This window comes from Polyodon spathula, chromosome 4 (genome assembly GCF_017654505.1).
Source record: "Polyodon spathula isolate WHYD16114869_AA chromosome 4, ASM1765450v1, whole genome shotgun sequence".
Taxonomy (NCBI): Eukaryota; Metazoa; Chordata; class Actinopteri; order Acipenseriformes; family Polyodontidae; genus Polyodon; species Polyodon spathula.
In genome coordinates, this window is record NC_054537.1 from 86327518 (window position 1) to 86352604 (window position 25087).

A 25087-nucleotide genomic window follows, 5' to 3' on the forward strand; every position below is an offset into this window, starting at 1 on the left:
CTACACGCGATCTGATTCAAGCATTCCAAATTCTAAAAGGTATTGACGATTTCAATCTGGGGAACTTTTCGACCTGAAAAAACAAACAAGGACCAGGGGTCACAAATGGAAATTAGATAAAGAGGCATTCAAAACAGAAAATAAGAGGCACTTTTTTACACAGAGAATTGTAGGAGTCTGGAATCAAATCCCCAGTAATGTTGTTGAAGATCCTTCAAGAAGCTGCTTGATGAGATTCTGTGATCAATAAGCTACTAACAACCAAATGAGCAAGATGGGCTGAATGGCCTCCTCTCATTTGTAACCTTTCTTATGTTATGTTGTTCTTATTTTTGTACGCTGGGCTCTGTTATCTACAGATTAGACCTTTTCTTGAAGTAGTTAGCCAGTATTTTAAAATTCCATACGCATCTTGTTGTGTTTAACTGCTTGCAGGACATACTCGTAAATTTGGTCGAACCATTCTGCAAAGTAATATTCATGCAGTGCTGATGTATGACAGCTGATTTATGCTGTTATCCAAGTGAAGATTATGGGTCAATAAGGTTATGGCTAGATGATCATAAATATGATATTAATCCTTCAGTGTTGCTAATCTTACAATTTAATCATATTATAATAACAGCCTAATCTTCCCATGTGATTGATTGAGGTTAGGTTAAAATTCAGTTTTCAGTTACCTACTTCCAAGCAGTAAAAATAATAATAATAATAATAATAATAATAATAATAATAATAATAATAAACCGCAGTGGTTTTATTTTTACTATTGTGTGTATACCAACACAAAATACTGCTATGTATATTTTGATCTGATTTTTATGCAAATATGAGTCAGACATAGGTACAGTACTGTAGTGCACTTCAAGTGACACCATCTGAAGAATGGGATGTTTAGAACATGCACACATAAACTGTAGAGTACTAGAAATGTTATCCAAGCCAATGAAAGTTTGTAGAGGATTATTTCCTTTTTGTGGTTGTAATATTGTCTGAGGTTTACATTTCCTTAAAAAAAAAAAAAAAACTTATCTAAACAAATCTATGTCCAATAGCAGGCACTTTAAATTCTTGGAAAATAGAGCACCGCTCAGGGGGATAAGAAATGGTCATGCACTGTATCTGTGTCTACTGTTTACCAGCATTTAAGTAGATATTAGTTGTTTTAACCTTAACAGAGGGCTTGAGGAAGGAAATAAGTGCAATGTGTACAGAAAGTAACTCATGTGTTTTATACAGAAAATTGCAAAGATGTGAGGAATGCATTTTCTTGCTTATTAAAATGTTTTGTCTGTATTTAAAGAATGTACCTCCAGAAATGACCATATAGGTTTGTATACATTCATTCTTTAGTTAGAATGCACTGCGGAGCATTGTTTATGTCCACTACCTTAACACAATTTCAGCGCCCTGTGAGTGCGTTTTAAACACATGAATCGAATGTGAGTTATCTCTCTGTGTTATTAATTTCACTCTTCAGTTGTTGTTTTCCATTTAAAAGATTTATGATTTGAAAGAGCTATTGCACTACATAGAGTCAGCCATATGTAAGACCCATCACTTAAGTTTAATAGCTGTTTGATAATTTCTTCTTTGATATAACCCTTAAAAGTACCACATTACATGTATTTACCTCATAGGGATGTCTGCTTTGTTTGTATGTTTTCTACATCTCAGTTTATTGCACTTGCAGAAGTTTGTTGTTGGCAGACGCATGTCTGGTAGAGTAGTTCATTTTTACTGGATTGCATATTAACATCAAGGACTGTAATAGCAAACGTATACCTGTGTGGCAAAATGGGATTAGGATTTATTCAACAGTATATTGTGGAACTCAATAGGACGTTGAATGCATCATTTGTTTTTGTTAAATGTTCAGTGCTTGTTTGGTATTAAAACTAGTATCTACACACAAACCATGTTGTGCATTATATTTTGTACTTCCTGTAGGTGCCATTAAGCTAACTTCAGTTCAGGAAAATACAAAGAGAGAGGAAAATGAATTATGATTTAATTAGGAGTAGGTCATTCTGAGTAAATATAGGCAATTTTTAGTATTTGTAATAAAATAAAAGGTTATGTAGTCTGTCAGTTAGCACGTTTCATACTTTTTATTAGGAGTTAAAGAGGCACCAGGTTATTATTGTTGAGATCCTAAGGGAAATGCTAAAGTTTTTCTCTACTGATGCTTAAGTTCAAGACTTGCCTGTCAGTCAATGTCTTGGAGTTGTTTGTCTTCCAGCTCCCTACTGCCTCCTTTGCAACATTATCAGGGGAGGTCCACGAGCCCATTAGCTGGCCTGGGATGACTTCTAACCGCTGTCAGAAAAGGGGACATCCTGGGCCACATTCTCTACTAATGTATCATTCAGTAGATTCCTCGTCATCCTTTCTGCCTTGTTTCTTTAATCCATCATAACACAGTTCACTTGTGTCTTTACAAAAAAAGCTTTGTTGTGTTTAAAAGTCATGTTAATTCATTACTTCAAATCAGGGGACACTATTTTCATTCTGAGAAATGTGTTGGCTTAATTATTAGTTTTTAGATTGTTGCTTCAAAAGCACATAGAAGAGGCTTATCTGCAAGGCCTGAGCTTCCAGTTTCTTTGAGCGCACCTGAACTGTGTTTAACTTGTCTTATAACTGATTTCTGGTCTTCATCGACAGTAACAGAACATAGTGTACTAGCCATGTGAATAACAAAGCTGTGTGACGCTGAGTGATATTTAACTATTATAATTGTTATAGATTTCTTTCCATTGCACGCAACAGTTGCTAACTGGCACACTTTTTTACAGGAGGCAGTACCAGAAACTACTGGCAGCCATGTTACTGCTGAAGAGAGAAAGGAAAAGGTGCCAAGCCCACATCTCAGCCAATTGGTGGTTTTAACAGCCAGTGGAACACTGTATGGACTTGCGGAAAGAGTGGTTGCTACAGAATCCTTGTAAGATTTATTTCACTCTACTTTAAAAAATGTATTAGCTGCATGAGCAAATGAAAACACATGTCGATTTGTCACTGTAATTGAGCAGTAATCCTGTTGCACCTGCCAGTGTAATTCCTTGATTGAATTTCCTAAGGTGTAAGTGTTATGCTTAGTCACTGCCTTGCAGAGCATATTTGACTTTATAGGGTTTGGACTACAGTGTAATGCATCTGTTAAGGTCTTGCTGCGGGGCGCACCTACTATTTTGCCTACTCATTGGCAGTAGCACAATGGTTATAAATCAACATTATGTGAAAAACATGTAGTTTATACAACTGACAGTGTTGGATCAGTGTTTCCTGTGGTGCTATATACCACGGCGTACAATTATAGTAATGTATAGCATGGTGGTGTTTCACCCTTTGACATATCAAATAACTGTGAAATATCAAGGGTAGTGAATCAATCAAATACTATAAACACGGTCTTACCATTAATTAACCAAACATCAGGAATAATCAAACTGTAAAATAAAGAAGAAATGTAACTGTTGTGTTACTATTACTTAACTGACTGATTTTGCCTTCTTTCTCAGACATAAAAAAGTTCAGTTTCAAAAGTTTATTTAACTTTTTTCTACTCGCCCTTAGAACAGTATTACAGAATGCCTAATTTCCTAAAATTACCAATTAACAGCTATTTTAAAGGTTATGCCTTTTGTGACAAGTAATGGATTTATTTCCATAATGGAATCATCACTGGACCTCCTAAAGGTGTGCAAAGAAAGATTGGAGTTAAAAGGGTACAAAATTAAACGTAAAAGGAAATGGGTTTGCTATCAACATAATAACCAGTTGTATGTACCAAACTAGATAAAGTACAGTTTATCTTCAATTTAGGTAACTTATTTCTCCTTAGCTGTATGCATTAAGTTAAATATAGCTGGTCCTCAGGCCTGATTTCATGTTTTTCATTTTAAGTATCATTGTTCCTACAGTAAATAGGTTATGTTTATTTATCACACTGCTTAGTGCCGGAAGGGCCACCATATCCTTAATGGTCCTTGGTGCACGATTCAGTCTTTTAACACATGACATGCACATCTGAACCACTCATGTCAACACCTATGGAAGCGGCAACTAGCATGGAACTTCTTTAGGCTTCTCAAGGCACTTTATGAACACTGAATTTTATAAACTGTTGCAGATCTATATTTACTACATACAATACACTCACCACCAAAACTGCTCAGAAGACTGGTTCTAGGATTTTTTTTGTACAGTGCTAACATGGCTTGCAGAAGACTGAGGTTCAGATCTTATTATAATGCACACATCAATTAAAGGGTGAAAAGAAATCATACCTGCACTTCACTGCTATTATTTGGTTTTAGCCTGTCTTTGGCGGTTTGATTTTATTCATTGCATAACTTTTGCAATATCTTGGATATTGTTTAAATAATTCAACGTGTATGCCTTTCTCTCTTTTGCATGGTCATCTTAGTGTTGTAGAACCCCATACACAACGTGTATGCCTTTCTCTCTTTTGCATGGTCATCTTAGTGTTGTAGAACCCCATACACAACGTGTATGCCTTTCTCTCTTTTGCATGGTCATCTTAGTGTTATAGAACCCCATACACAACGTGTATGCCTTTCTCTCTTTTGCATGGTCATCTTAGTGTTATAGAACCCCATACAGAAACACAATACTTTCTTTTTGTGTATTTGCTGTGTCCATATTGCAGCAATTTCTTTTTCAGCATAATCCTGATTTCTTTTTTGTTCACATGTAAATAGAGACAGTTATACTCTGCAAAGCTCGCCAGGAGAAAAAAGATGTTTCTTATAAACACCCCAGTGTAACGTAATGTGTTTGTTGTAAACTTTGAAGGGTGTTCTGTAACACTTTAACTTTGAATTAGCAAGAGTGTACATTAAAGTAACTCGTGTCCATAAACCACTCAAGTGAACGTGAAGGGCAGAGAGGTTCCAGTAAGAGTAGTTCAATAAACGTAACTGCAGTGTAACAGGAATCTTTTCATAAATCTCTCCCATTTCAATAAGCTCCTAAGTCGTAGTCTTCAGAATTAAGTTTTGAATTAAGTAGCATATGTTCGTCTTCCCCAGTCCTTTTCAGAGATCTGGTAATTCTGCAACAAGTGTCAAAGGCTTTGACACATAATGTGACAGCGTTCAAGTATACAGAGCTCTGCAACAATGGTGACCTACCTACCCGCCTACTTTATTACACAAAATGCAGTTGTTCCTTCCTAATCACGCAATGCATGCCTTGGTTTGCTCACATAATTAGAACAAATTTGCTTTAAGAGTGCACTTGGTTTAGACCTTTTCAAGTGGTTGCTGTTTTGATCAGTTTTTTGATGGGGAAATTAGAAAAGATGTTTTAGAAATCACCAATAGCAAGTGATTTTATTCATACAGTAGATATTCATTAATGCCTAATAGTTTATTTTTTATATATATTTTTTATATATATATATATATATATATATATATATATATATATATATATATATATATAAATATAATATGTATGTTATAAATTGTAATCTGTTTCTATATACTGCTGATGAAAAAATGTAACGAGTTGTAGGCAATACTTTAGCAGAAATACTACAAAGTGATTAATTATTGAGCAGCTCTGAAACATTATGCATTAACATCAATAGCGATGATCAGTTTAATTTGTTGTTTTAATTAAACCTGTTTCAAGGAAAATTCTGATGTAAATGTAATTTGCAGGGTGTTTCTGGCTGAGCAGTTTGAGTGTCTTCAAACTCATCTTGACACTATGATTCCTGCAGCGAAGAAGCCCTTTCTTCAGCAGTTCTATTCCCAGGTAAGACTTTATAATCATTTATAACTTCACAACATGCCTACTGTACAACTCTATTTTTTATTGACTTCTTGCATAAAGACTGTAGGGTTTTGTAGTCAGAGATTTAAAAATTAAATAAAAGCTCTTTGTTTGAGTTCTATACTGTCTAATGTTGTTGTGAAGTAATATAATATGTTTCAGTGTGAGCATGTTGATTCTGTTATCTAATACTATAGACCTGCTCTAAAACAGAGTTAGTCATTTTTCGGACACATCTAGTGAATTTTATCCAAATATGAGTGATAAGTTTCTTTTAATGCTCAAATATAAGTGATACGTTTCTTTTGATTATCAGTATGTATATACATGTATATACACTTCTCTTAACTGTTATTACAGACTGTATCAACTGCCAGTGAACTGCGAAAACCCATTTACTGGATTGTGGCTGCCAAAGCCATAGATTATGAACAGATGCTGCTGCTTATGGCTGGAGTTAAATGGGACATAAAAGAAATTATGTCGCAACACAATATATACGTGGATGTCCTTTTAAAGGTAATGTTTCAGGGGAACAGTTGCCATTGCACAGTACATTCAGATAGGATTATCAGTCAAGTAATAAATGAGCCTATGTGAAATAATCATTTTGAATAGGCTGTTTAGGACTTCAAGAAATGTGGGGCCTGCTTGTAATTACTTGTTACATGAAAGATGTGCAGGTCATAACGATTCATTGAGCAGAATGACTATTTGAGAAATCATGGAACACATTTGTATTAAATGGCTGAAAACTTAGGAACATTTCTTCCATTTGCATTCGCTCTGCACCTTTTACAGTCATTTTCAAGACATAGTGTTTCAGTTTAATTGTATCATGGGTCATTACATGCCAGATCTACCTGTGCCTCCTCTGCCACCATCTATGATTTTTGTGTAGGGTTAAAATAATTATCTTTCCTAGTGCTGAATATCAAATTATTATGTCCTGTAATGTACAGTTAGTTCTACAAATAGAAAATAAGCTTTCAGATGAAAAAAAAAAAACCAAAACAAAACTGAAAGGTGTGTTGTTAAAGTTCCTGGGTAGTGGTGGGCTTTTCTTTCTAATGTACCAAGTCCCCTGGGTGATTGTTTCTCTGATCGTTGACTGGCAAGCACCCATAGATTGAGCACCATGTCTCGTTTCTCAGTGGTGCCTCAGACGATGGAGGGTTGGCGGATCTGCGTATACCTGAAGTAGTGATCCTATTCTAAAGAGGTCTCAAAACTTGCTTCTGTATAAGCAAATTATGGGGTATGTTTGTGTGGTCTCGATATTGACGAAGATATAACACTGTAAATGTCAAATATAATATTCCTGATTCATGATGTTTATTTTACATATGTCAGGCTAATAAACATTCAGATAATGAATCCCAATTGACAGTCCTGTTCTAACAAGTCAACAACCATGCTGCGTTGTTGGTGTCTATTAAAAGCTTTGCAGAGGGTAATAGCTGCTGATTTGGTTCTAAGATATTGTATAAGATCTTGCCCCCAATTGAAAACATGTTCTAGGAAATAGCACAAAAGAGGTTAGAGATGTCTGAGAAATATTTACTTGTACAATGTAACATTAGTTTTGGTACCAAAGAAATATGCAAATGATTCCCCCTTCAAATTTAATTTGCCTCTGGCATGTCACATTAAAACATTACTCGTTAGATTAGAATAGTATTGCCTGTGTTAAGAGTGCTGGAAATCTATACTGAGTGGCTAAGGATTATAAATGCAGATTGCAAGGCATTTAAGACTTGGTGCAGAGCAGAAGGTTTCCTTAACTATTATCAAGCATGGGGTCTCTTTGTTGCACATAATTGTGTGTAGGCTACAACAGGTATTAAAAAAGAACAATGTGTGGGTCAGTGCATTCAAATTCCCACCTGTGCTCTTTTCGAAATAGCCAGAATACATGTATGTATTGAGTTGTATGTCCAGTATTTGTGATAATACAATATTTAAGTTGAGAAATGGCATTTATGCTTTAGAGACTATCATTTAAAAAAGAACAATAATACTGCTGATGATTTAAAAAACATAAAAAATGAAGAGAGAAATATGTGAGAAAGCTGAAGTAGTTTTAAGAAGTAGTTCTCTCACATTTTAATGTCATATTAAACCAGATATGTGGGCTAAGGTTAAAAGTTAATCGCTTAGAGGGATCTGCTGTCCCCTTTGATGTAATAGAGATTACAGAAGATTAAAGAAAAGGGTGAGTGAGGTGCTGAAAGATTTATACTGTAGCAATTGATACAGATTTGGGTTAAAAAATCAACTTATTTGGATGGAAATCTAATCTAAATTCAATCACTACCTACTTACTGTATTCCATTTTGAGTTTACAATTTAAAATGCTAAGCACGGCACAGGTTACATGTCAACTGACTCAAGTGTAAAAAATGAATCTGAACTTATTTTCTTTGCCTTATTCGAGGTCTGACAACACTGCGTCTTTTTTGTTATTTTGACCAGTTGTCATTTTCTGCAAATAAATGCTCTAAATAACAATATTTTTATTTGGAATTTGGGAGAAATGTTGTTAGTAGTTTATAGAATAAAACAAAAATGTTCATTTCACCAAAACACATACCTGTAAATAGTAAAACCAGAGAAACTGATAATTTTGCAGTGGTCTCAATTTTTTCCAGAGCTGTATGTGTGTGTGTGTGTGTGTGTATATATATATATATATATATATATATATATATATATATATATATATATATATATATATATATATATATACACAGTACCAGTCAAAAGTTTGAGTATACCTGCTTGAAACCACATTTTTTATGATTATCTATGCTTTTAACTGTATAAACTTGTCTATAAACACTTAATATTTCATTATATGATACGTGTACTTATATAAGCTGATAATCATAAGTGAATTGCATTCCATTTTTTTTTTTTAAATGAAAATGTAAATCGTGTCAATTTCAATGAAATGGTCATCCAAAGCAAGGGGATTTCAGTCTGAAGCCCAAGTCAGTTAAAAGTCTGAAATGTGTATAACACGGTGTTAGAACACTGGCCTAAGTATAAAAGTGTCTTTGTTAGATGTTCTCTGAGTTAACTAGCATGTTACCTAATTAATCTTTTGTCACCAATTACTGTTAACAGATGAGGTTCCATGATTACTACAAATATAGGTAGCATAGGCACAAGTTTGTCATTCCTGAATGTAAGGGAGCAGAAAATGGCAAAATACGCTCAGTTAAGCAAAGAAAAAAGACAGTCTGTAATTACTTTAAGAAATGAAGGTCAATCTTTAAGACAAATCTCAAGAACTTTGCAAGTGTCTGTAACTGCTGTGGCCAAGACCATCAAATGATTGGAAGAAACTGGCACTCATGAGGACCGAACAAGGTCAGGCAGGTCAAGGGTGACCTCAGAATCAGAGAACAAGTTCATTCGAGTCACAAGTCTGCGAAACTGGCAATTAACTGCCCCTGAAATACAAGCTCAGCTAAATGCTACTAGAAGTACGGATGTTTCAACATCAACTGTTCAGAGGAGATTGCGTGAAGCTGGCCTAACTGGAAGAATTGCTGCAAAGAAACCGTTATTAAGAGTGCAGAATAAGAGGAAGAGACTTGCATGGGCCAAAAAACAAAGAAACTGGACGTTTGAGGAGTGGAAGTCGGTCTTATGGACCGATGAGTCAAAATTTTGGTCCAACCGCTGAGTATTTGTAAGACGCAGAGAGGGTGAGTGCATGAGTTCTGCATGTGTGGTTCCCACTGTCAAGCATGGAGGAGGCAGTGTTATGGTCTGGGGTTGCTTTGGGGTTGCTGTGCTGGTGATCTTTACCAAGTCCATGGCAAGCTCAACCAGCATGGCTATCATAGCATACTTCAGAGGCATGCCATTCCATCAGGATTATGGCTAGTTGGGCAGTCCTTCATTCTTCAGCAAGATAATGACCCGAACTATCTGGCGAAGAAGGAAAGTGAAGGACAACTCAATCTAATGACCTGTCTTGCCCAGTCTCCAGACCTCAATCCCATATAACTTGCATGGGACGGACATGACAAAAGAGTTAAAGCAAAGCTACCCACAAGTGCCCTAAATCTCTGGGAATGGCTGCAGAAGAGCTGGGAAGACATGTCGGGTGATTTCCTGCTGAAACTTGTTAACTGAATGCCTCGAGTTTGTGAAGCTGTTATTAAGGCAAAGGGTGGCTATTTATCCAAGATTTAGAGACAATTTTCAATTTTCTTGAACATTGCTTTGATGCTCCTTATGTTGTGTTTTGTATATTGTAACATGTGTTTTCATTTTCAAGTATTTACAGAAACGTGTACGATGTAAAACATTGTCAATTAAGAAAAAAACCTAGTTTCCAGCAAGTGTACTCAAACTTTTGACTGGTACTGTGTGTGTGTGTGTGTGTGTGTGTGTGTGTGTGTGTGTGTGTGTGTGTGTGTGTCTATACACACACACACACACACACACACACACACACACACACACACATGCAGTGGTTTGCAGAGGTATTCACCCCCTACCAATAATGTCACATTTTGTTGAATTACAAATAATCTATGCACAGTTTTTCAAACACACTTTTTTTATTCAAAGCTGTATTAGTTAAACTGAACACTGTTATATAAGGAGGGGGTTAAATGTCTGCAAAACTTGCAAAGAAAATGTACAAAATTAAATTTACTGATTGAATAAGTATTCAGCCCCTTAAGTCAGTATTTGGTAGAAGCACCTTTTGCAGCAATTACTGCGATGAGTTTTTTTGGATAGGTCTTAACTAGCTTTGCACAGTAGGATGGTGCCCGTTCTTCACAGGAAAATTGATCCAGTTCTGATAAGTTTGTTGGGGATCGTCGATGGTCTGCAATATTCAAGTCTCGCCTAAATTTTTGATTGGCTTTAAGTCGGGACTTTGACTGGGCCACTCAAGAATATTAATTCTCTTCTTTTTCGACCACTCCAGTGTGGCTTTGACTTTGTGCTTTGGGCCATTGTCCTGCTGAAATGTGAATTTCACTTAGCTGGCTCAAACAGGTTTTCCTCAAGGATTCGCCTATACTTTGCACCATCCATTCTCCCCACTATCCTGACAAGCTTCCCAGTCCCTGCTGAAGAGAAGCATACCCATAACATGATGCTGCCAGCACCATGCTTGACAGTTGTGATGGTGTTGACTGGGTGATGTGCAGTGTTGGGCTTGCACCAGACGTAACGCTTGGAATTCAGACCGGAAGGTTACATTTTTGTCTCGCCTGACCACGAAACCTTTTTCCACATGCCTGCAATATCATCTACATGCTTTTTCACAAACTCCATACATGCTTTTAGATGAGACTTTTTGAGTAATAGTTTCTTTCTTGCCATCCGTCCATACAGGCCAACTTTTTGTAGGGACCGGCTTATTGTTGCTGTGTGAACACTGACTCCCATCTCAGACACAGAGCTTTGCAGATCTCTCAAGGTCAATGTTGGCTTTAGAGTGACATCTCAAACCAGTTTCCTGTTTGCCTGGCTGATCGGTTTGGGAGGGTGACCTGATCTGGGTAGTGTTTGGGTGGTTTGATGCATCTTCCACATCTTAATGATGGACTTCACTGTGTTGAGAGGAATAATCAGCACCTTTGAAATTTTCTTCTACCCTTTTCCTGCTCTGCCTCACTACCACTTTATCCCTGACTTGTTTCGAATGTTCCTTGGTCTTCTTGGTTACTTTGTTGGATCACTATGTGAGTTGCAGCTTGAAAGTCTTTATATACAGTGGCTTGCGAAAGTATTGACCCCCCTTGGCATTTTTCCTATTTTGTTGCCTTACAACCTGGATCATTTAATTTACACAACATGCCTACCACTTTGAAGATGCTAAATATTTTTTATTGTGAAACAAACAAGAAATAAGACAAAAAAACAGAAAACTTGAGCGTGCATAAGTATTCAACCCCCCAAAGTCAATACTTTGTAGAGCCACCTTTTGCAGCAATTACAGCTGCAAGTCTCTTGGGGTATGTATCTATAAGCTTGGTACATCTAGCCACTGGGATTTTTGCCCATTCTTCAAGGCAAAACTGCTCCAGCTCCTTCAAGTTGGATGGGTTCCGCTGGTGTACAGCAATCTTTAAGTCATACCACAGATTCTCAATTGGATTGAGGTCTGGGCTTTGACTAGGCCATTCCAAGACATTTAAATGTTTCCCCTTAAACCACTCGAGTGTTGCTTTAGCAGTATGCTTAGGGTCATTGTCCTGCTGGAAGGTGAACCTCCGTCCCAGTCTCAAATCTCTGGAAGACTGAAACAGGTTTCCCTCAAGAATTTCCCTGTATTTAGCGCCATCCATCATTCCTTCAATTCTGACCAGTTTCCCAGTCCCTGCCGATGAAAAACATCCCCACAGCATGATGGTGCCACCACCATGCTTCACTGTGGGGATGGTGTTCTCGGGGTGATGAGAGGTGTTGGGTTTGCGCCAGACATAGCGTTTTCCTTGATGGCCAAAAAGCTCAATTTTAGTCTCATCTGACCAGAATACCTTCTTCCATATGTTTGGGGAGTCTCCCACATGCCTTTTGGCAAACACAAAATGTGTTTGCTTATTTTTTTCTTTAAGCAATGGCTTTTTTCTGGCCACTCTTCCATAAAGCCCAGCTCTGTGGAGTGTACGGCTTAAAGTGGTCCTATGGACAGATACTCCAATCTCCTCTGTGGAGCTTTGCAGCTCCTTCAGGGTTATCTTTGGTCTCTTTGTTGCCTCTCTGATTAATGCCCTCCTTGCCTGGTCCGTGAGTTTTGGTTGGCGGCCCTCTCTTGCCAGGTTTGTTGTGGTGCCATATTCTTTCCATTTTTTAATAATGGCTTTAATGGTGCTCCGTGGGATGTTCAAAGTTTCGGATATTTGTTTTATAACCAAACCCTGATCTGTACTTCTCCACAACTTTGTCCCTGACCTGTTTGGAGAGCTCCTTGGTCTTCATGGTACCGCTTGCTTGGTGGTGCCCCTTGCTTAGTGGTGTTGCAGACTCTGGGGCCTTTCAGAACGGGTGTATATATACTGAGATCATGTGACACTTAGATTGCACACCGGTGGACTTTATCTAACTAATTATGTGACTTCTGAAGGTAATTGGTTGCACCAGATCTTATTTAGAGGCTTAATAGCAAAGGGGGTGAATACATATGCACGTACCACTTTTCCATTATTTCTTTTTTAGAATTTTTTTAAACAAGTTATTTTTTTTATTTCACTTCACCAATTTGGACTATTTTGTGTATGTCCATTACATGAAATCCAAATAAAAATCAATTTTAATTCCAGGTTGTAAGGCAACAAAATAGGAAAAATGCCAAGGGGGGTCAATACTTTCGCAAGCCACTGTACCTGAGGGAAATTATCTATAAGTTAAACCACGTCGAGTACACACAGGCTGAAACCATTTCACAAATCTTGTGACTTTTTAGACAAATCATCTGCACCTGAGCTGATTTAGTGCTGCAGAAGCAAAAGTGTTGAATACTTACGCAACTGAGATTAATCTCTTTTTCTGTAAATCTTACTTATTTATATTCTAAATGCATTTTTTTTGCAGGGGGGTGAATACTTCCGCAAACCACTATATATATAATCTCATGCTAATCACACCTCCTGCAGTAGTGTTAATGGAATAATGCAGTGGACTTTAATAATTCACTCTAACATGTCGATAAAATACATATCAATACCACCATATCAATACCTCCCACAACATCACCTCCTCACTAGAGCAAATAGATATAAATTACACTGGTTCAATGTTGTCAAAGCTGAGCAAAGTGCCGGATATACAAACCATTCAATATGATCTACTGCTCTTGATATTCTTGTAAAAGCTGGCCTTGAAACACAGTAAGTAATGTCCATATAGGCCACAAAAAAATAAGGCATCCATCAGAAGCTAATGGCAAGCGTACCATGAAGAAAGAAGTACAGATCCTTACTGGCAATGGCAATGAACCATCCATATTCAAACGGTCCTTCGTCTACAGTAGAAATGAACCGGAGCAAAAAAATGATTATATTTTTTGCATTGTAAATGCTAGAAGTAAATCGTATTATTTGGCTCACTTCCACATGTATTTTTTATTACAAACACCAAATGATGAGCTTCATATTCCTATAATGTTGCATTAACAAGTAATCCTGATTGTAATGGATTCATGCTCTTTATTCTAATTAACGTCATAATCATGCGCTTTGTTCTATACATGGAAAACAAAAACCTGTTCAGAATCCAATTTTCTAGGTGAATACCTGTAGTTCCAAGATTGGAACACTATACTGCCCCTCTGTGTAAATGCATTTTCTATGGAATTTGGTGTTTTCAGACACGGACACACTTTTTTAAATTAGCATTCTTGTCTAAAAACACAAGACTTGCATATAATGACCATGTCTGAAGAGAATGTTCTTGACGTTTGTAATGGTCTTCACACTTTATTTATTTGCCTTTGTGTAAAAAAGGAATAGCCTTCAGAAATTATTAAAATGTTGTTTAAATCGAAGTAGTCTTAAAGAGGCAATGCTAGTTTTAAACCAGTGTCCAAACCTGAGCCATTTTTCAATGTCATCCACAAAAGAACCCTTCTCTACTGGTGACATTAGAAAAGGACTATACTTTCAAGGGATCATCTTAAACCAGTTGTATCATACCTAGGCCAGTTGTGATTGCAAGTTTTCCCAGGTGTCTGTTAATTCAACTGACCAGCATCAGATCAGGTGTCTGATATGCGAACCGTGTTCTTCCACCAGCTTTTTTGAGGACCCTGTTGTTGAATGATGATTCAAGGTTGTCTGTCTTCTTTCAGGAGTTTGAGCAGTTTAGCAAGAGACTTGGAGATGTTTCCAGGCAGGTGCGCATCCCTTTGCCTGTGTCTAATGTACTTTGGGAACACTGCATTCGACTGGCTAACAGAACTCTTGTGGAAGGGTAAATTACAACTTGTTTTTTTTTGTGTGATTCTAATGTCATTGCATGTGTTGTTGCAAATGAATAACCAGAACAGTGCAATGTATTTCAGTGCTTGAGCAGCAATGGGTTTGGAATATTACATTGTACATGTAAATGTATTCAAAATGCTGATTATCCATGTGTTGGTGTGCCTGATTATTTTGTCACATTTGACAGCTTTGATTAAATATGCCCTTGTTTAACTTGTGAAAGATCTTGCATGGGGCTTTGTGCCTTGTGTCAATCACGCTGATGATTTTTATTTAAAATGAATTTCTAAACATCAAAAAATAGTGTTTCTTTTAAAACTATATTTTTAAAAATAGATTTCTTATCCAAGGTTCATTTTGACAGAAAAATCAATAGTTATAAGTCGGTTATGATCATTTCGTTTTTTATCTTTCATCTATTTTTGACGTCTAGACGGTTTCTGGTAAAACCAAAAAAAGCGAACTGGGTCATTCCATGCCAACTCAACTAGTGCAGTTGCCCACCCGTCTCAGATTTTCCTAGAAAAATTCACCTGGGGGTTTTTAGAAATGCTGAGTTCAGTTTTAATTTCCCATTGACATGTGACCTTGCAAAGGTCAACCTAAACTGAGAAAGGGACCTTGACCAGAAAAATTACCCAGGGTGCAATTTAGATGCTACCATCATGTGTAGTACAAATGCAACTTCAAAAATCCAAAATCCCCGAAAACCATCATGTCCCCCCATCCAAGTTCTTACGGACTAAACTTGGTACAAATAGCAAAAATACAAATTTCAAGGGGGTATAATGACCAGTGGTGGGACTTGACACCCGTCTTGACACTCGTCAGGGTTTTTGTTTGTTTGTTTTTTAACTGTGATAAATAAGCTCACAGTGTTGTTCCACCACTCATACCAATGTATTATATACAATTAGACACACTGTAGAAATAATAAAATACTGTATTGAGACATTCAGCTTTTTTATTTATTATTTTCCTGCTACACCCACTGTAGCCACAGTCAGTTGTAAGTGGCAAATCACGTCTGAGTAGAACTGAACTCTAGTTCATGTCTTTTGAAATGGCAATTATTTAACCAACATGTTGGCTTCAAAGTGAGTGAGATGCGTGGCAGCATTTTAAAATATTTACTGAAGAGAAAACACTTATTAGTAGGGCTGTCAAGCGATTAAAAAAAATACTTAAATGATTCACTGAAACTCAATTTTGTACTGCGCAGCTAATGCTACTGTAGCTTTAACTGGAAGAGTTTGTGGTGTCTTGAGACAAGGGGGAGGGATCGTTACCACGCAGTACTTTGAGACAGTTTCTTAGAGCTCTGTAACTAAAAGCAACAAACCTGTGCCAAGGAAATAAAGAATATAGAACGGAGAAATCTTGTTTGGACATTGTTTATACACTTCACAAACCCGGCCGGCTCCTCTGAAGAGAACACCTAAACCTTACTGGCCTACACTACTACTACTACTACTACTAGTATTATTATTATTCAAAAAACAATCTATTTCTGGATTCTCTTTATAGTTTTTGTATTTATATTTACAATCCAGTATTGTTGTTAAATTGTTTGGACCATCTGCTAAATCACAATGGAGTCAGTTTATTACTCACCTTACTGCATTTAAAATGTTCAGTTTTACATAATTTTTTCATTGCTATTTAAATAATAATAATAATTTTAAATGCTCCTTTATTAATAACTTGAAATGTCCTAAATAAAACAAAACATTCACAGAGTAACTGTTATGTCCTCCATAATTGTAAATAATATTGTTTAAAAATAAATGTGACTATTGAAATAAAACAGAATTACAATGTTAAGGGATCTGCAGTCGGTAGCTATCCAGCAGCACTGGTTATAGTATCATACTATGGCTTGATTCATGGGTTTGCAGCTATCCAGAATTTCTAGGAGAGTACTCTGTCGAAACTGATGGGTTGAATTTGTTGTTGTATTGTTGTTGTCTGTCGCAGAAATAATACTAGGGTATATTTTGAGAAGTGAAAGCATGTTAGCACTCCAGTGGTGCATCAGACTAGATGCACTTCTGTGATAATAATAAACTTTTACAGCTTTTTGGAAAGGTGGTACTTAAAGGAAGGGCTGAACTGAGAGGGGTACATGGTTGCCTTAATATAAATTTTTCAAGACATTTTTTATTTTATGAGGGGATTGGTGCACAACCTGGAGTAAACAATGCAAGAGAGAGATTCGACATTTCTTGAGTGTGAAAAATAACTTAGCAGCCAAATGTGGCAGAGCAAAGCATGTCAAAATAATGACCTTGCAAGCTTTGGAAGGGAATACATTATCTTTTGCATTTCTGCTGTACAGACTGTCAAAAATGTTGTTTACTATGAGTAGTTTTGGAACCATACTGCATTCCCACCTGCTCAGGTCAGCCATTAAACACATGACAAGAACCATGTATTTGGAATTGTCAGAAACAAAGATGTGAAAAAGAATCATGATTTTATCTGCATCATTTTGCACAGCTAATCTCAGTGGCCCCCAATGGTAAAATTGGGTCAAATGTGGGTTTAATATTTGAGATATTGAAAAATAAAATAAAAAATAATAAAATAAAGTAGAAATTTGAAATGAGCCATTGCTTCCTGCTCCTAAAGACACCACCGGTCTTCTATAAATAAATCTCACTGCTATTACTGCAGTGTTTAATTAGCAACTTTGTCGGACTGGTTCTGTGAGCGGTCTCAAGACACCTCCATTCCTCCATCTGTATATATATATATATATATGCATGCATTGTGTGGTTTATGTTGGCTTCTTAGGAGCAGAAAATCTAAGGAACATGTTTTTCGAATCTGTCATGTCTTCCATCAGCTCAGAATGATTATACAGTAGCACAGCATGTGTGCCTCATTTGGTGTTTGGGTTCAGATATTAAACAGACTGGGGCCAATCTAAATGTGGTCTTTAATGCAGTGATTTACATGAATTACGTATGCAGTGGGATTTGTGAACAGGTGTTCTTTAACACAGGCTTGACTGTACTGGAAACATTTGAGTTTGTGCCGGACTCAGGCTGAATTATTTTTCTTGTTGTTTTTACAACATTCCATGCGGAAAGAATCAGCTCCCTTTAAGGTTGACGGCGTGTGAGGCATGGCAGCCCAGGACAAGCAAGCAGTGAGCAAAATTATTTCTGGCTCTGCTGGCTTTGTTGTACAAGGGTAGAAAACACAGAAGTATGCTGAACTGAAAAGGAAAACTAGAAGTAATGCTAATGTGTCCACTCTTGATATTTAGCCACAGGCATGTACTTGCTTCAGAGAGCGGTTGTCCAGAAAGTTTTCAGAATATTTACTGTACCAGACTTCAAGTTGTACAGTACATACAGGAAGTGGGGTGCTCGGTGCCGAATCACACTGAGCAGCATCTTGGCATTGGTCTGAATGTTTGTCCCCAGCTAGATGTATTAGCCACTGTACACTGGGATGTGCTGAACCTGTGTTCTTGCAAAGTTTCAAAATTTAAACGTCATACATTTAATTCACCAAGAAAGGGACTTTTGGAGTTTTTTTTTTTTTTTATTCTGCACTAATTCCTGGACATTTATTTATTTTGAAAAAGAAGTCAGTGGGAATATGGAATATGTCAGAACCATTTTTACCTATGCATTATTATATGTGAGTGGAACTGAAAGTGGTGTGTAACCAAGTTACGAAAAGGCTAGGTGATGCTGTAAGATAATTCATTAGCCCTGCCTATAGTGATCATATGGTGTTTGAAGGTGTCTTACACATTAGAAAAATATAGTTTCAGGTATATAGGTATTCAAACAACCATTTGCTATGCAGGATTAAGACGTGTGCTGTATTAGCTTCCTAATAACCTGTTGTTTCAATGAAGGCACGCAGGAACAAAGTGAACAGTCATTATTTATTAATTAATAAAAATGTATATAAATAAACAAATAAGTAAGTAAATACCACTTTATACAGTATTATATTTGTATTTACATATATAATGTACAGGGCTGGCATAAAGTTTGGATTTTTTCTTCTTATGATGGGCCTTATCGAGCCATCTCTGGTGTCTGTCCATTCCGGACCTGCTTTTACAGAATGGTTGAATGACACATTCACTTTATTTTCTGGAGTTCTTTGAATGTGTTTGTACTTTCCGTAGCTGTCATTTCATTGTGCCCTCTTTCCCTCTCCAGCTATGCAAATGTCAAGAAATGCAGCAATGAAGGACGTGCCCTGATGCAACTGGACTTTCAGCAGTTTTTAATGAAGCTGGAGAAGCTGACCGACATCAGGCCCATTCCAGATAAAGAGTTTGTGGAGACCTACATTAAAGCCTACTATCTGACAGAGAACGATATGGAACAGTTCATCAAGAACCACAGGGTAACACATGATTTGCTACTAACTGTATTGTCATTTTGCTTGAGTTTTTGCTCAAATCATAATATACAGTGGCTTGCGAAAGTATTGACCCCCCTTGGCATTTTTTTCCTATTTTGTTGCCTTACAACCTGGAATTAAAATGGATTTCTATTTGGATTTCATGTAATGGACATTCACAAAATAGTCCAAATTGGTGAAGTGAAATGAAAAAAATAACTTGTTTAAAAAAATTCTAAAAAATAAATAACGGAAAAGTGGTGCGTGCATATGTATTCACCCCCTTTGCTATTAAGATCTGGTGCAACCAATTACCTTCAGAAGTCACATAATTAGTTAAATAAAGTCCACCTGTGTGTAATCTAAGTGTCACATGATCTGTCACATGATCTCAGTATATATACACCCGTTCTGAAAGGCCCCAGAGTCTGCAACACCACTAAGCAAGGGGCACCACCAAGCAAGCGGTACCATGAAGACCAAGGAGCTCTCCAAACAGGTCAGGGACAAAGTTGTGGAGAAGTACAGACCAGGGTTTGGTTATAAAACCAAATATCCGAAACTTTGAACATCCCACGGAGCACCATTAAAGCCATTATTAAAAAATGGAAAGAATATGGCACCACAACAAACCTGGCAAGAGAGGGCCGCCCACCAAAACTCACGGACCAGGCAAGGAGGGCATTAATCAGAGAGGCAACAAAGAGACCAAAGATAACCCTGAAGGAGCTGCAAAGCTCCACAGAGGAGATTGGAGTATCTGTCCATAGGACCACTTTAAGCCGTACACTCCACAGAGCTGGGCTTTACGGAAGAGTGGCCAGAAAAAAGCCATTGCTTAAAGAAAAAAATAAGCAAACACATTTGGTGTTTGCCAAAAGGCATGTGGGAGACTCCCCAAACATATGGAAGAAGGTATTCTGGTCATATGAGACTAAAATTGAGCTTTTTGGCCATCAAGGAAAACGCTATGTCTGGCGCAAACCCAACACCTCTCATCACCCAGAGAACACCATCCCCACAGTGAAGAATGGTAGTGGCAGCATCATGCTGTGGGGATGTTTTTCAATCTTCAGGGACTGGGAAACTGGTCAGAATTGAAGGAATGATGGATGGTGCTAAATACTGGGAAATTATTGAGGGAAACCTGTTTCAGTCTTCCAGAGATTTGAGACTGGGACGGAGGTTCACCTTCCAGCAGGACAATGACCCTAAGCGTACTGCTAAAGCAACACTCAAGTGGTTTAAGGGGAAACATTTAAATGTCTTGGAATGGCCTAGTCAAAGCCCAGACCTCAATCCAATTGAGAATCTGTGGTATGGCTTAAAGATTGCTGTACACCAGCGGAACCCATCCAACTTGAAGGAGCTGGAGCAGTTTTGCCTTGAAGAATGGGCAAAAGTCCCAGTGGCTAGATGTGCCAAGCTTATAGATACATTCCCCATGAGACTTGCAGCTGTAATTGCTGCAAAAGGTGGCTCTACAAAGTATTGACTTTGGGGGGGTGAATACTTATGCACGCTCAGGTTTTCTGTTTTTTTGTCTTATTTCTTGTTTGTTTCACAATAAAAAATATTTTGTATCTTCAAAGTGGTAGGCATGTTGTGTAAATCAAATGATACAAACCCCCAAAAAATCCATTTTAATTCCAGGTTGTAAGGCAACAAAATAGGAAAAATGCCACAGGGGGTCAATACTTTCGCAAGCCACTGTACAGATGATTAAAAGATGGTACCAACCCTGTCCTGATAGTGTGAAAAATTAAACCTGCCATATGTCTCTTATTTTAATTTTAACCACTTCAATGTATTTTGCATATTTTCTGGGATTTAAGTGACATTAGTATACAGTCAACTGCAACAATATAATGCTAGAATATTGTGGGCCTCCAAAATTTAGCCTAGTCGGCAATAAATGGATAGGCCCTAAAAATTTGGAGAAATCTTAAAAGCAGTGTTGATATTGTCATATATTGCATGGCATAAATGAATATTAAATAGATATGCAATTGAATATTAAATGAATGTTAAATTAATATTTCGTAGATATGCAATTGATATGAAATTTACATTCAGTTATTGGTTGTTACTTTCCATTAACATCTAAGTCAGATTTACTGTACTTTCAATTAAAAACATGTAAACAATGGGAAATTGTTACATATTTTCAAGGGTAACAAAACGTAATATAAATGGACATGATATGCAATTTCATTTTTAATTGACATTTGGTTAACATTTAGCAAGAAACTAGCTATTGCGTATCTATTTAATATTAATTTATGACACACAATATAAAGCATTACCCATGTATTTCTGTGCTGTAGCAGTTTTGCGCCAGTGGTCTTGCAGGAAGCAGGCCACATGGCCTACTGCATAAGAAGTGATTATGTACAGGGAAGAAACTGATTGTTTTGATTTAGAGTGTAGTACTTGAACAGGTGATTGAAGTATAAAGAACAAGCAGTGGACCAAAATAGTTTCATTACAAGAAAAAGGTGACTGCTGTTGGTGCTAAAACAAGTAAAGAGTAATGAATTGTAGGTGTATGAATTAGTGCTTTGTATAACATGCTTTTCAAAATTGTGGGAATAGTTGTGGACACCGTACAGTAATTCTGCCACAGTCTGTTATCTGTGTGTTTCAGACATGCATTACACCAACAGCATAATTTTTGTCTTTTTAGAATAAAAATGAGCTGTTTCTGGCATTGTGTAGCATTATTTAAAGTAGGTGATTACGATTAGCTGAGCTACCAAGCTTGAGTCTCCCCACAAGTAGTTCTAGGCAGGAAGGTGGGTTTCTCTCTGGAAGAAGAATTCCTTAGGATCCCTCTGGGAGAAACTGTATTTGTTCTCGTATTTTATACCACATTACCTGATGTTGCCAGCTGGGACTAGTTACAAAATGAAGGCAACAGGTAACTTTCTTTTGTTTTGTATCAGAATGCATGGAAATACATGTACCCCTTGAAAAGTTTAACCCATAAACAGCTTGTCATTTAATTGAGTCAGCCACAAATAATAATACGCCATTGTAAGGGGAATGTTTTTCTGTTTTCATCTGCATTAAAGAAGGTATATTTTAAATATTCTATAGTGCCTTTTAATTAAGTCATTTTAACTGCAGTTCTTCATGACCTTTTCCGTTTTCATGCAAATAAATTTGTTTTGTTGAGAACCTCAGGCAAATTGTTGGGTTTCAAAAGTTGGGTTTCTTGTTCCTAGCATGGTGAAGTACTTAACAATGATATGACTTTTAAAGATCTAATTCAAAGCCCACTCCACCTCAATGCTATTATACTTCTGTGGCTTACATTTTTTTGAAGGACCCCAATGGCAAATAACTGAGGAGCAAGTAGAAAATGGATTTAGATTAATCTCAAAATGTACTTAGACATATTAAAATAGCTGGGGAAGACCAGGGATGAGTCTATAGGTTTGACTAAATTGCCCTTTTGAAGGTAAAACTGTATAGATCATAAAGCAGCTATCTTTTTGTTGTTTAAATAATCCATGCTTTAGTGTACAAAGAACAAAGCTTTGTTGTTCTTACTAAATTGTGTATATATGTACAGTTCCCAATCAACAAAATCAGAAACATATATTCAATTTAGCAAACCTTTCTTTATTTTACTAAAATGTTTAACATTCACAGATGATTTTATTGAGAACCAATTAGGACCTATTAGACTGTTTATACAGATGGTTTAAAACAACAACTTGCAGGTGACATGAAATAATAAAATAAAGGCACGTGACGATGACATCTGCATGATGCAAGATGATGAACTGCTTTTTTTTATGTTAAGAAAAAATAGTGTCAGTTCAAATGACATAGCTTTCCCTAGTTAAAATAGAAGGCAGTTTGTTCCTTTCTGTCTGGGTAATACAAATGTGTTTTTTTTGGCCAGGAATATTCCACAAAGCAGCTGACCAATCTGGTGACTGTTTGCCTCGGATCCCACATAAACAAGAAGGCGAGACAGAAACTGTTAGCAGCTATTGATGACATCGACAGACCAAAAAGATAGTTTTTTAAATATCCTTTAATGTGGTAACATCTCTGCCATGGATGGCGTGGTTACAGCAAAACAGATGTATAATGGTCAATTAAGAAATTACAACAAAATACATTGTGCATGTTAAACTTTTTGGAGTACTGTTGTACTGTATTAAAAGCTGATTAGGGTGAATTGCTTTCCTGATGCATTTTACATGTCCTATTTTTGTCCAAGTTATTCTCTATGTGTGTGTCCTAGAAACCAAACAGTGTCTGGTGCATAAAGATTTATTAAATTGAAATGCATTTTCTACTTTTATTGCTAAGAAAATGGTCAGCATGTTATGTGAGATTTGTCTTAACTACATTTATTCTCAGGCCAAGTATAGAGGAGTTGTATTTTCTCTCGAGCCAACCACTTTACATTTTTTGACCATACGCCACTAATTATTTGGTCCTTGTTAATTAGTACATGGGGTGCATATCATTATTTGGACTTGTTGACGATTATAACTTGAGGAATACTGTAACAAATTGTTAGTGATTGAATTGAGCTAATGAAATGCTGTATGTTAAATGTAATATTGTAAAAAATGGTTCAATGACCAAAATTATGATTACACAATAAATACTCACTCAAGTATGAAATCAAGTGTTTGGAGCCTATCTGTTTTCATTTGTGTTGGGTCTGTTATAGGGGACTGCGCAATTAAGTCGCAAAGTAAAATGTAAAACTGCTGTTTTTGTATTTGTATCTGTTCTTACAGAAGTATGACTTACCATTAAAATAGTCTTGAGTTTGTCATGCTTTATTCCCTTCTGTTCACTTCTATTTTGTTTCCTTGTTTTGTAGCTAACTGATTTATTAAAGTTAGGGTAACTTTTTTTTTTTTCTTTTTTCAACCAGAAATATAGAATATATGATTTGTATGGTAATGCATGATAATGAATTTAAATGAGGCACCCCACGCTGAATAATGAGATGAGCTTCATTCACACTTTATTTACTAAAGGGCGATAATCGTAGTGTGCACCTTAAAGTGAGCGATAATTAGTTTGTTTTGGACACCAGCCTTTAACCACCGATAGGAGTGCTGTTTAAACCTATTTTCCTGGGCTGAAATCTATCTGGCATCATGGAGGCATTACACGCATTAAAGTTTTCATATAGAGCAGTGAAAACGTTATATCACGGTGGTCACGGGTAAGTCTTGGACATTATTGTGCACATGAAATTATCACTCACAATATATCTAATGTGCACGGTATGGCATGTAAATTAGCCAGAGAGTGTGCACATAAATTAATGCATTCTCTGTTCGTAAATTAGACAGTAAATGTAGATTTATGGTGCATGTTGGACTCACTACTTAATGAGCATGTTACAGCTAAATGAGGCCCAATGTTTATGAAAAGGAATCTTTGTTATCTGTAGTATCACAGCTGGGTTAAGCATCTGTTTATGGGAAGTATTTGCAAGAGTAGAAATGAATGGGCCGAGGCTGTTTTCTATGTTTTTAGTGTGTTAGAATCAGATGCTATACCAGAAAAGCTCATTGCAAGTGTTTTATGTTTTTTCTTGGTAGTTGATGAGTGAAGTGCAGGGAATGTGTTGGCAGCTAAAGGGTAAGGGATGGCTTGGCTTCTCATTCTGATAACTTTGGGATTGATCACACCTAACTTCAATTCAGACTACTGCACATGGAGAAACCAAGTACCAGAAAACAAATATTTGTAAATACGTTCTCCGCAGTGGAAAGCACAGTTTACTGGTACATTTGAACTCAAATGATCTAGCAGTGTATATTTTATAGAAGCACATTGTACTGCCAATTTTTGACAAAAGTGTGCGGAATTCATTCAGGACCGCAGAAAATGTAAAAAAAAAGTAGAATTCCCATGGAATTCAATGGATTCAAATGATGTGCGAAATAAAGTAT

General features: G+C 36.8%; 1 protein-coding gene across 4 annotated transcripts in view; it reads left to right on the forward strand.

The window, feature by feature from the left end:
* Positions 1-23843, forward strand: part of vps50 (VPS50 EARP/GARPII complex subunit) — a 175181-nt gene extending 151338 nt beyond the window's left edge. For 3 of the 4 annotated variants that reach the window (XM_041248891.1, XM_041248892.1, XM_041248893.1), the window contains 6 exons: positions 2799-2947; positions 5694-5790; positions 6169-6327; positions 14636-14757; positions 18959-19148; positions 23059-23843. In XM_041248891.1, the coding sequence (XP_041104825.1) occupies positions 2799-2947; positions 5694-5790; positions 6169-6327; positions 14636-14757; positions 18959-19148; positions 23059-23178 (837 nt within the window). In that variant the 3' untranslated portion in view covers positions 23179-23843. Of the gene's footprint in view, positions 1-2798; positions 2948-5693; positions 5791-6168; positions 6328-14635; positions 14758-18958; positions 19149-23058 lie in introns of those variants that run through there. The other variant, XM_041248894.1, reaches the window with a different exon arrangement.
* The last annotated feature ends 1244 nt before the right edge of the window (positions 23844-25087 follow it).